Source organism: Perna viridis, chromosome 2 (genome assembly GCF_037379345.1).
Source record: "Perna viridis isolate PV_CMFRI_1.1 ecotype Kerala chromosome 2, ASM3737934v1, whole genome shotgun sequence".
In the NCBI taxonomy this organism is placed as follows: Eukaryota; Metazoa; Mollusca; class Bivalvia; order Mytilida; family Mytilidae; genus Perna; species Perna viridis.
Genome location: NC_142446.1, coordinates 54,136,470 through 54,146,897, shown reverse-complemented (window position 1 = coordinate 54,146,897; position 10,428 = coordinate 54,136,470). Strand labels below are relative to the sequence as shown.

The window sequence follows — 10,428 nt, the reverse complement described above, 5'->3', positions numbered from 1 at the left end:
TTACAACTTTCAAACGTCGGAATTTTCTCTATCATCTCATTGACATCATCGTCAAACTCATTATTACGAAGACTACTAAGCTCCTCATCAAAAATGGAAGGTATTGGTGACACCTCTTCCCTGCAACGCTTTTTTACTTTATTAATAAAGGCTGCTGCTGCTAAACCAATGTTATCTGAGTCATGGTTGTGGTTGTTGTTTATGGTAACAGGAACATTATCTAGTGTTGTCAGAGTAGCAGGACATTGACGTGAGACGCATCTCCAGTAGCAACGGTCGTTGCGTCTAGTTTTTATTGAATATTTGTAACCATTATGAAGCAAATAATGACCACCGCGGCCATTTTCAAGAAAGTCTACGTGTACTTGAGCGTTAGCTATGAGAACTGAAATGATAAATCTGCTAGTTGGCCCCACATTTATATACTCTTCCATAGCATCCCAAGCTATAGTGAGTATGCATCTGTCAAGTAGAGTGGTGCAAGCTGAACATATCTTATCTTTAATTATTTTAATTTATATTTATTAATATCAATTAATAATAATTATTCTCAATTAAGAATAACAGTCATTTCATTTTATTAAATTTTATTTACAGAATTTAAAAATTAAACTTATATTTTTTTATTTTTATATTTGAAATATATATATTTATATATTTTTTTTAAAGATAATTAAAAAATGTTTTGTGTTATTTTATAAATACTTTTAAAAATATATCATTAATATTTTTTTTATTTTACCCAACATAAATGTAGCCCTTTGGGTGGCCTCAATAAAACAGTTATAAAAACAATATTTCTAAATGTTATTTTAACACCCCAATTACCTATGTTGGCCAGATGAGACTATCAATTTTCAAAATGTTGGCTAAGTGAGAATGAACCCATCATCCCTAAAATTGAGAATTTTTTGGCATGAAATCTTGATTTTTAACAAATTTTCCCACCGAAAAATTTCTTGCCCTGCTTCGCTTGGTCTTTCATTCTATTTACACCCCCTTACTTGAAATCCTGGATTAAACAGCGCTTGTCATGTTTGCACACAGTAAAATTGTTCCATTAAATATGTCACTAAAGAATGGTTTCCTTGTCCTTAAAAATACTGTTTCTTTTGTCTGTTACCATCTTGAGGTGAAGAATATGAAAATCGCAAGAGTTGGTAACTTCCTGTGTTTAAAATGATTATTTCAGTTAATTTGTCCACTTTTTTAATACTTTTTTTAGCTTTTTTAGGTGGAAGTCCTGGTCTTTTATTTCATTGTGGAAAGAAAGATAACTCTGAATGACGTATTTAAATTTCACAAGAAATGTCAACTAAATTCCAACGATGCCGAAATGGAGAACTAACGTGTATACATTTTGTGCCAGTGTAAAAGGGAGTCAGGCGCGTAGCTGAGGCCAAATTGAAGTGTAGGCAAAATTACGGCAGGGGGTCTGGGGTCAGATAGAAAAAAGGGGGAGGAAACTCATAGGCTCAAATAGGGATCTGTCCTCGCGTATCTATATCTAAACTGTGCTTCTTGTTACAGTGAAACCTACCAAAACCAGACCCTGATTAATCATGTCTGAACCAGACACTTTCTAAAGTCCCTCTATATCAATTTGAATGTATTTTCAACCTTTGTAAACAGAACACCTGTCTAAACCGGAATAATTTTAAAGTCCAAAATGGGGGTGGGGGTTAATTGTTTTAGTTTCCCTATAATACCTTCAGTTGAGACAAACGTCCGGAAAATTAAGTAGATTTAATAATCCTCATTTATACCGACTCACTTATTTCACTGTTCATTGTAACAAAATTATCGCTATTTTGAATTGAAATGAATATTGATCGTTTATTTGCAATGCTATGAATGCGGTTAATTAACCATTTTTAGTAATCATTTGTTCTCCACAAGTCTTGTGAGAGGTAATGCTCAATATAACTGATTAATTTTGAGAACACAAAAATCAACATTGGAGGTGAAACAGGAACCTGAGTAAAAAGGTAAGCTGGCTTTCGATTTTTGTATTTTTTGTTTTGTTTTTGTTTTTGTTTTTAATTTTCTTTAATTTCTGGTATATTAGTTTACATTGTTTTTGGTTTGTATTTTTGGGGGTTCAATTGGTTTGTCTTGTTTTAATTTCATTTGCCCATTTCACAATAAATCCAAGAAAATTATAACCCCTGGAATGTAATGTGAGGCAAATGTAACCTGTAAGAGGGCGAAGTTGAATGTATAGATATTAAAAAAATAAGTATGTGTTTTACAGTTTTACAGCAACTATGATTTATTTTTTAACAAAACGTTATAAAGACGTCGTCCTCAATTAATCATATTAACGCGAATTTTATTCCGTCACTACTATTGTATTGTTTAGTCACTACATGTACTTAGAGAAGATACTCTTGGTTTAACCTATCGAGTACACTTCTTTTCACCTTAGTCTGCTTAGATCATTGAGTGTTAAATTGCATCCAGTACATGACGTTTATCGTATAAATGTCACATCACTATATTGATGCATTGGATATGCATCAGCACCAAATCGAAATTAGTACTGCACATTGTTAATGCTTTTGTTGTTACAATCATGTAATCAAAGCTTTAAGAATGACATGCCTTCATATGCCTTTAATTGGGTAATATATTATCGGTCTTCAACAGTAGTTGTTTTCTTCGTCTTCAACTGGAGTTGTCCTTTTGGTCTCCTCAACAGGAGTTGTCACCTTGGTTTTCAAAAGGAGTTGTTCTCTCGGTCTTCATCAGGAGTTGTGCCCTTGGTCTCCTACAGGGAGTCGTTTTCTTGGTTTTCAACAAGAGTTGTGTTTTTGGTCTTCAACAGGAGTTGTTTTCTTCTTCAACAGGATTTGTTTTCTTCTTCAACAGAAGTTGTGCCATTGGTCTTCAACAGTTGTTTTATTCGTCTTCAACAGGATTTGTCGTTTTGGTCTTCAACGCTTAAATTTCACTCAATGAAGTGATCTTCAATAGATATAGAAATGAAACAAAACTCTATCATTTGTTATAGTGCTTGTAGAATGTCATTTTGGTAAGTAATAATCGCCCACAATTAGAGTTTGAAGGTATTTATGAACCGCTTTATCCATCTGTCTGTCCGTCGTAGTATTTTGAAAGACCAACTCTTCCGTTACCGTTATATGGAATTTGTTGAGACTTGATATGAAGGTTGGATATGAAAGTTTGCATGAAGCAAACTAATTACAGTCCGAGACAATCCAACTTATTGGTAAGTGTGTTATAAATCTTAAAGCACAGCGCACTCTAAAATGTCCAGTAAATGAATGTTATATTTGAGCATGTATATACATTATGGGCGTTTTTTAGGGGTAAACATGCTCCAAGCAAGCGAAGGTGTCACGCGGCGAGTTCACTCTCAATTAATTCCATTAAAAAGTATGAACTATACTAACATGTAGCTATGATAGACTTGGTCCAAGTAGATATGACGCAATTCATACATTCAATATCTAATTGACTTCCTCTTGTAAGATATTTGACTCTCTGTTTGTGGTATTAAGTGGTCCACAAGGCTTTAATAGTATTCTTAAAAATTCTTTTATTCAACAGCCATTTACTGAATTTTACGACGTACTAATGTACAAGAGTTATGCTTTTCAATTATAAGTATCGACTTCCTAAATATCAAACACTCATACATACCACCAACCGCTTATATTTTTAATTAACCTGAGTTTGTTTTCATTTATCATCAATGCCAACAGCGACCAGCCATTTTAATTATTGCAATAATATTTACTTTAGATGTCATTAACTCATTCAGTTTTGTATCATATTTATTTTGCAGATTTTTAGGTATTAATTCTGCAGTAATTCACCTGTGAACATAGAAGATATAGTATTTTATTTTTCTGTTTGAGGGTCTTTTGTTATCTACAACTAGTATAAAAACATTATGATATTAAAATCTATCTCGAACAGAGTACGTAAAGGGCGATAATTACATGGGAGGATTTAATCTCCGTTGAACTATCGATCAAGGGAGATTACTGTCTGATCTCGGAAGATTTTGAAGGAATAAAGTATAGCTCATTCCAATAGTAACAATGCAAATATGTTTATCTCGAAGATAAGGAAGGAATATATAAAGGCAAATAATCGCATTATAACGTGTAAAAATTTAAATGTTAAAAGTTGACATAAGGTATTGCAGATGGGAATATTCAGTGCTCTATTCCGTTAAGAAGATTCGCGCGGCTATGAAAATATTTAATCAGTCTGAAAATATTACTGGATTGTACAAATTGACCGATTTTTAATTCTTGGATATTTTTAATTTGGGATTTATTTTAATCTAAGTGTGAACGTGTAACTTTATGTATAATTTGGGACTTTTAAATAAATTATTAGAATGCGACTATTTTAAATAAAAAAAGAATCTAAAGTTTCACCCCATTGACTGGGGTAATGGCATATAGACTTATAATGGAAACATTGAATTTAAAAAGAATGATCAATTTAACATGTAATTGACAAATAAACTAGTGAATTGGAAATTCGGCGATTGGACCTATAAAACGACTAGTACGCATCGAAACAGGAGAAAACGACCAAAGTTCACTTATTCCATTATAAACGCGCTTGTTTTTGTTTTTATTGGATTTGACTAATTATCTCGAGTGTATTGTTCGGACGTACTTTTTATTAGTTCCAATTGTCAAAATGAAACACAGGGTAAAGTCAATAGAAACAATGAGGTGTTCAAAGCGAAAACAAAACGTTAAAACTATTATAGAAAGAAAAGAGATACCGACGTCAACTGAAGTCACGTCAAGGCAAATTGGTTCTGAAACTAATGGAGTTGCGAATCAACCTACTGAGACAGAAATCGCTGAAATTGAAAGTGAAAATTTAATACAAATTACGCAAGGATCTCATAAATCAACAGAAAATGAAGAAAATGATTTAGATGATCATAAAACCATCGAAGTGAGTCAGGATATAAAACAATTTTCTAATGAAAACAACTTTGAATCCAACGACAATAATTCTAACTGTGAATCTCCGGAGACAAACATCACACATACTCAGCAATGTTCAAAGGAATCTGATATTGAACAAAACAATAGAATGCCGCCATCACCTAATGGTGGCAAAGGGACTAGAGCAGGGCACTCTATGGGTCTATCAACGATTGTAGAGAATATTAAAGGCGAAGAGAAGGAGATTAAAAAGTCAACAAATAATCAGACTATAGTACAATCGGATCAAAATATAGATAGCCATGAAGTTTCTGGTGATAAAAACAATATACATAAACGAGCGTTTAACGGTGAAACAGTGGAAGCCATGTCAACGAGAATTCTGTCTTCGTCTTTGTCAGATTCTGATGCTGAAGTCATCAAAACATTAAGGAAGAGTAATAGGCCAACAAAAGGAGAAAGAGTACTTTGTCGTAAAGCAAGTAGTAATTCGTTAAGGAATGACAAACATGATACCCGTATATCCGTGTCGTTATCTCGACCGTCTTCATCTCAGTCAGAACCTAGTGTTATTAGTGCTAGATCTAACAAATCGCAAAAAACTAAAAAGTCAAGTTATGGTATCAGTTTTACGAAAAAAGAGCTGGAATATTATTTACCGCGAAAAAGTACATTTAGTTGTCACGAGAAAGCTTTGAAAGACGCAGGATATGACTTGGAAGCCATTGAAACGAAGCGAAAGAGGAGATTAAGAAGACGTAAACAACAAATAAATGATGTAGATATAGAGGAAAACCTGAAAATTGTTGAGGACTCTAACACTGCTCCGGAATCAAAACTGTCTCCGGTAGAAGACGAAGATCAGAAATGTGAACAGACGACAATTCTTGAAGACGAACAAACTGAAATGGAGCGTTTAAAATCTAGAAGGAAAGGGAAGAAAAAAGATGAATACGAAGTCAAAGTGGATCACACAGTTTTACTTCAGTATCTTAGATATGTTCTCGAAAATCGGGATGAATATCTTAACCACAAGCGTCAAAATATTCAACAAAACTCAGCTTGGCTTAATGTTGACCCACAATGCTCTATTGCAAGGTTCGGTCGTGCTTTTCAGCGAGGACAACACGGTCAAATGGAAGAAACGTTTCTTCTAGAAGTCGCACATAGTATCAAAGCAAATTATGGCGACGGTCCGTTTGTTGTTGTCCAAAATAAAGACAAACAATCTCCGGCATTGCCTCCTTTGAAAAGTGACCAACAGGAGACGACCATTGACGAAAAAGACAAAACCGAATATGAAAAGGTGAGACAAAAACTAGATAGGTGGTTAAAAACAATTACTTCTGCCCAATTAATTAAAGCTAAAGAATTGTCATTAAAAGAGCTCGGTGAGGAGGATAGACTTCAGAGTCAATGGTGGTCTACGTTACAACCGTGTCGGTACCTCAGACAGAGAACTAGCCTGTTCTAACATTATATGACTTTCACACAATTCCTATTGTAATATTTCGTTTCAGAATAGTGCTCATATCTGAAAGGAGATATGTTTTATTGTGATTTATTTTCTGTAAATGTACTTATTCACATAAGAAATAGAGGTTGTCTAACTGACACATGGGTTTTCAATAATATAGTAATTACACATTTTTTTACATTTACACTCTAACATTTAGTAGAATGGTGGAATAATGTTCAATTGGTGTCATTTCAAATGGCAATGAGTTCAACATACCGGCTTTATCGGCTATAGATTTTCTGACAGTTTTCAAATATATTGACATCCTAATGAGAATAAATTATAGATTTGATAGGACAAGGTATATAACAAACGAACAAAGTGCTTAGAAAACATTCAAATTTAAACAAAAAAGTTTACCTAGGGAAACTTATTTGTAATTGTTTACATGTACATTAAATTCTTCATACGAAACTGTCAATCATCTCTGTTCTCTATACGTGTACATGCACAGTGAGACCTGTCTAATTAGAACCCTTTTTTGGCTGTAAACTTTCGTTTATTTAGGTTAAACATACATTTTAAGTAACACTCCACATAAGAATCATGCAAAATGTGATTCATGGTTGGAAAGCCTGCATATTTTTATTTTCGATATTTTGTTGAAAATGTCATAGTAAACAGAAAGTAACATGTGGTTTTTCATATAACCCTTGTTCATAGGAGATAAAATTTATATAGAATGTACTGTAGAATTCAAAATTAAGGGAGCTAACTCTGTAAATGGATTTTCCATGTGGATTGTCTCCTAAGAGCTGACAGATTGGAATGAATAATACATTTTATCATATAGACCTATAAAGCATCTTAATAACAAAAATAAAAATATGTAGCCTTTTCAGGAGTATCACATTTTACATAACTTGCATGATTCTTAATAAGACTAAACATACATTGGGACTTTTAAAAGTGCCTGGTTTAGACAGATATTTTTTTTTATCAGGGATCTATCTAGGTAGGTTTCACTGTATTATGTGACTCATTTTATATTTTGATGTTTAATCACGAAAAACAGATTTAAAATGGAGATAAAAAGGGAGCTCAACCGATTATGCGAAATATTTGGCATTACAATACACTTCCTCAAAAGTCAAATCCTTTTCTGCTTTCTATAATGCCGTAATAAGTCGTGATTTTTTTAACTTCTATTCATTTTTCATGCTAGAATTAATTAAAGTTTTAACGAAAATTCTTTGTTGTGTTTTTTTTAGATAATACCTACCTTGAATTTTTTCGAACAAAAAAAGACCGAAATAACCTATTAATGCCCCATTGACTGTAGCCTTGTCAATTGTAACTGATACGAGGTTGTTATTGGGAAGTTCATTATCTACAATGCATTCATACAAGGGTATTCCTTTTGATGACTTGATAGCTTTTGGAATAAATATTTATTCTTTTTAAAAGCCTTCAAGAGTGTGTTCGTAAAGTTACTTTCATTCTAATGAAGAACTGTTACAGTAGTTCGTAATTCAATATTATCTCAACACTTGCCTCAGAAATATGAAAAAACATGGTGACTTAGTGAAAGCCTGTAATAACAATATCACTGGTATCTCAGGCAAATGTGTTCTTGAAACAACGAAAGTGCATGGCCGCTGTTAAAAACCTAACGCCGAACCCTTCAGTTTTTGTGAATACCACTGCGCAAAATTCCATATACTCGCTTTAGTACTGTAAAACATCAGATCAGTATGGAATCATTGCGACTTTGAAAAGGGAAAGTATCCATGAAACAACTACACGCATTAATAATCCAAGGGTTAGCCCCCCCCTCCCTTATTGCTTGTCAGGTTTGGTTGGTTATATAGAAAAAAAATGGAAATGAATGAAGCGCCTGCCCTTCGACCCTTATGGAGTTTGTTGATCCACCACTTTACACGAATACAACAAACGCTCCTATTGACTGTTGGTCTAAGTAAAAAAAATATTGCCCAAAACATTAGTTACTAGATCATCTAAGATTCTCACATATCTTAGTTAATGGTTATAGATTTTAACAACTGCTTATTGAATGCTGTACGTTCCCTTTTTTCCATTAAAGTCGTCTAAACAAGGATCGGCTGTTTCCACCACGTAAGCGTGTACCTACACCGTTTACCTTTGAATAGGAAAATTATACCTTGTTACAAATTAGCTCTATCTACATTCATACTTTATGTTGTAAAAGTATATTGGAAAATATCCCGTTCATAGTTTAAAACGATTATTGGACCATCAATATCTAATTTCGTTAATATTAAACGCCTAGGTCTAATGCACAAAACCATCCTCTGGCGTTAACAAGTACTATGATATATAAATCAAGATTTTAAAAGTGATGTGTGTGTGATTTTCTCTTTGCTACTACACGAATGACAGAGAGTATATTACATTTTAAAAAGTATAAAAGAATAATAGAGCAAATAATTCGTGACACTATAATAATTTTTTTTTTTTTTTTTTGGGGGGGGGGGCGGCCAGCCAGGACATATATTGTCATATGACCCTAAGCATCATGAAATATTTGCTAATATTCTGATATAAGTCATTCAGTTGATAAGTCATGTACTTGAACCCGTCGCATTTTTGCGCCTGTCCCAAGTCAGGAATTTCTGGCCTCTGTATGAATAGTTTTCGCTTATGTTGCAAGAGTATATGGGGGCAAATATTTGGCTGTACGGTACACTGAGTATACATGTGTATAATGTTCTTTTGGGGCCTGCTGCAGCCTGTCCTGTGGTGTGAGGGATTCCGCGTCATTCATTGAAGACCCGTTCCCGGTGGGATAGTTTTCTATTTGGCATATTCACCATATCCATTCTCGTTATATTCAAAGTCTTTCTTGTCAATATATGCTAATTTTGCATATGCTAAAAACGACACCAATCGCTGAAAAACGACCTTTTTCTGGGATAAGAATAGAGGCTGGTGATTGCTTAATCCGGGTTCCTAGAACCTTGAAAATCATTGAGTTTTGACACGAAGACAGTGAAGCTCTTAACAATTTGTAAACAACAACCAAAATTTAACACTGTTCAACTTGGAACTTTTTTTTTGGCCACTCATGTTACACTTATTCAAATAGTACTATTTTAGATTTTACCAAATACGGTTTTGGAAATAAATATGAAATCACTTTCATACATCGCCGTCTTAAGAGGTTCACTAATTGATGTTAACAGCGGGTGCGTGATCAACAAAGAAATGTATGAGGAGTAGTTGACATAAGGAAACCGATATTATAGATAAACAAATACCTACATACAGTTATATATCCTTAAACTTCTTATGTGTAGAAAACTTTCAAGTGTTCATGTGCGAATCGTGATATATCTCAAAATATGAAAAAAGAAAACCTTTTAAAAATTATTTGGCGTGTCAATTTGTCATATAAATTGTCTGTCGCAGACTTGACTAAGAGTCGCCGTAACATATATTAATAAGATATTGTAATTTATCACCCGTGCACCTGTATATATCAATACATAGCAGTTCTTGAGACAAAAAAAAAAAAAAACTGTCAGTCTATTTTGACATTAATGATACATGCAGTAGGCGTCGATGAAAATAACACGGGAACAGTAATAAAGTAAAATGATAAAGATGCAAATTACCACCATTCTATAAATCTAAAGTCTGTTTTTTTGTAACCAAAATTGTCCAGTCATGGTCATGATCAAAGTAAAACGGTTAACAATTAGTTCACATGTATTTTGTTACTGGCGCGTATTCATCGTATATTTTTTTAAATTAGATTCCTACTACTATGGGGATTTTTAACGTTAGATTCCGGGACGCAAGTCTTATCTATTGCCAATTGACATTACGGCACAAACCATTTTATTAGCGATGGTGTACTGGAATATATTTGAAATAAAAAAATATTCACCATCGTAGCAAAAATATTTTACGTAGCTATCGTCAGAAAAAAAAGATTCAATATTGCCAGCATCAATTATCAATGTAGAACCCCTGCAGCTG

General features: G+C 33.5%; 1 protein-coding gene across 1 annotated transcript; it reads left to right on the top strand.

Moving 5' to 3' along the window:
* The first annotated feature begins 1,896 nt into the window (after positions 1-1,896).
* Positions 1,897-7,654, top strand: LOC148626047 (uncharacterized). Its single transcript, XM_088569652.1, has 2 exons — positions 1,897-1,988; positions 3,812-7,654. Exon 2 carries the CDS (start codon positions 4,687-4,689, stop codon positions 6,418-6,420), a length of 1,734 nt encoding a protein of 577 aa, XP_088425778.1. The 5' UTR covers positions 1,897-1,988; positions 3,812-4,686; the 3' UTR covers positions 6,421-7,654.
* The last annotated feature ends 2,774 nt before the right edge of the window (positions 7,655-10,428 follow it).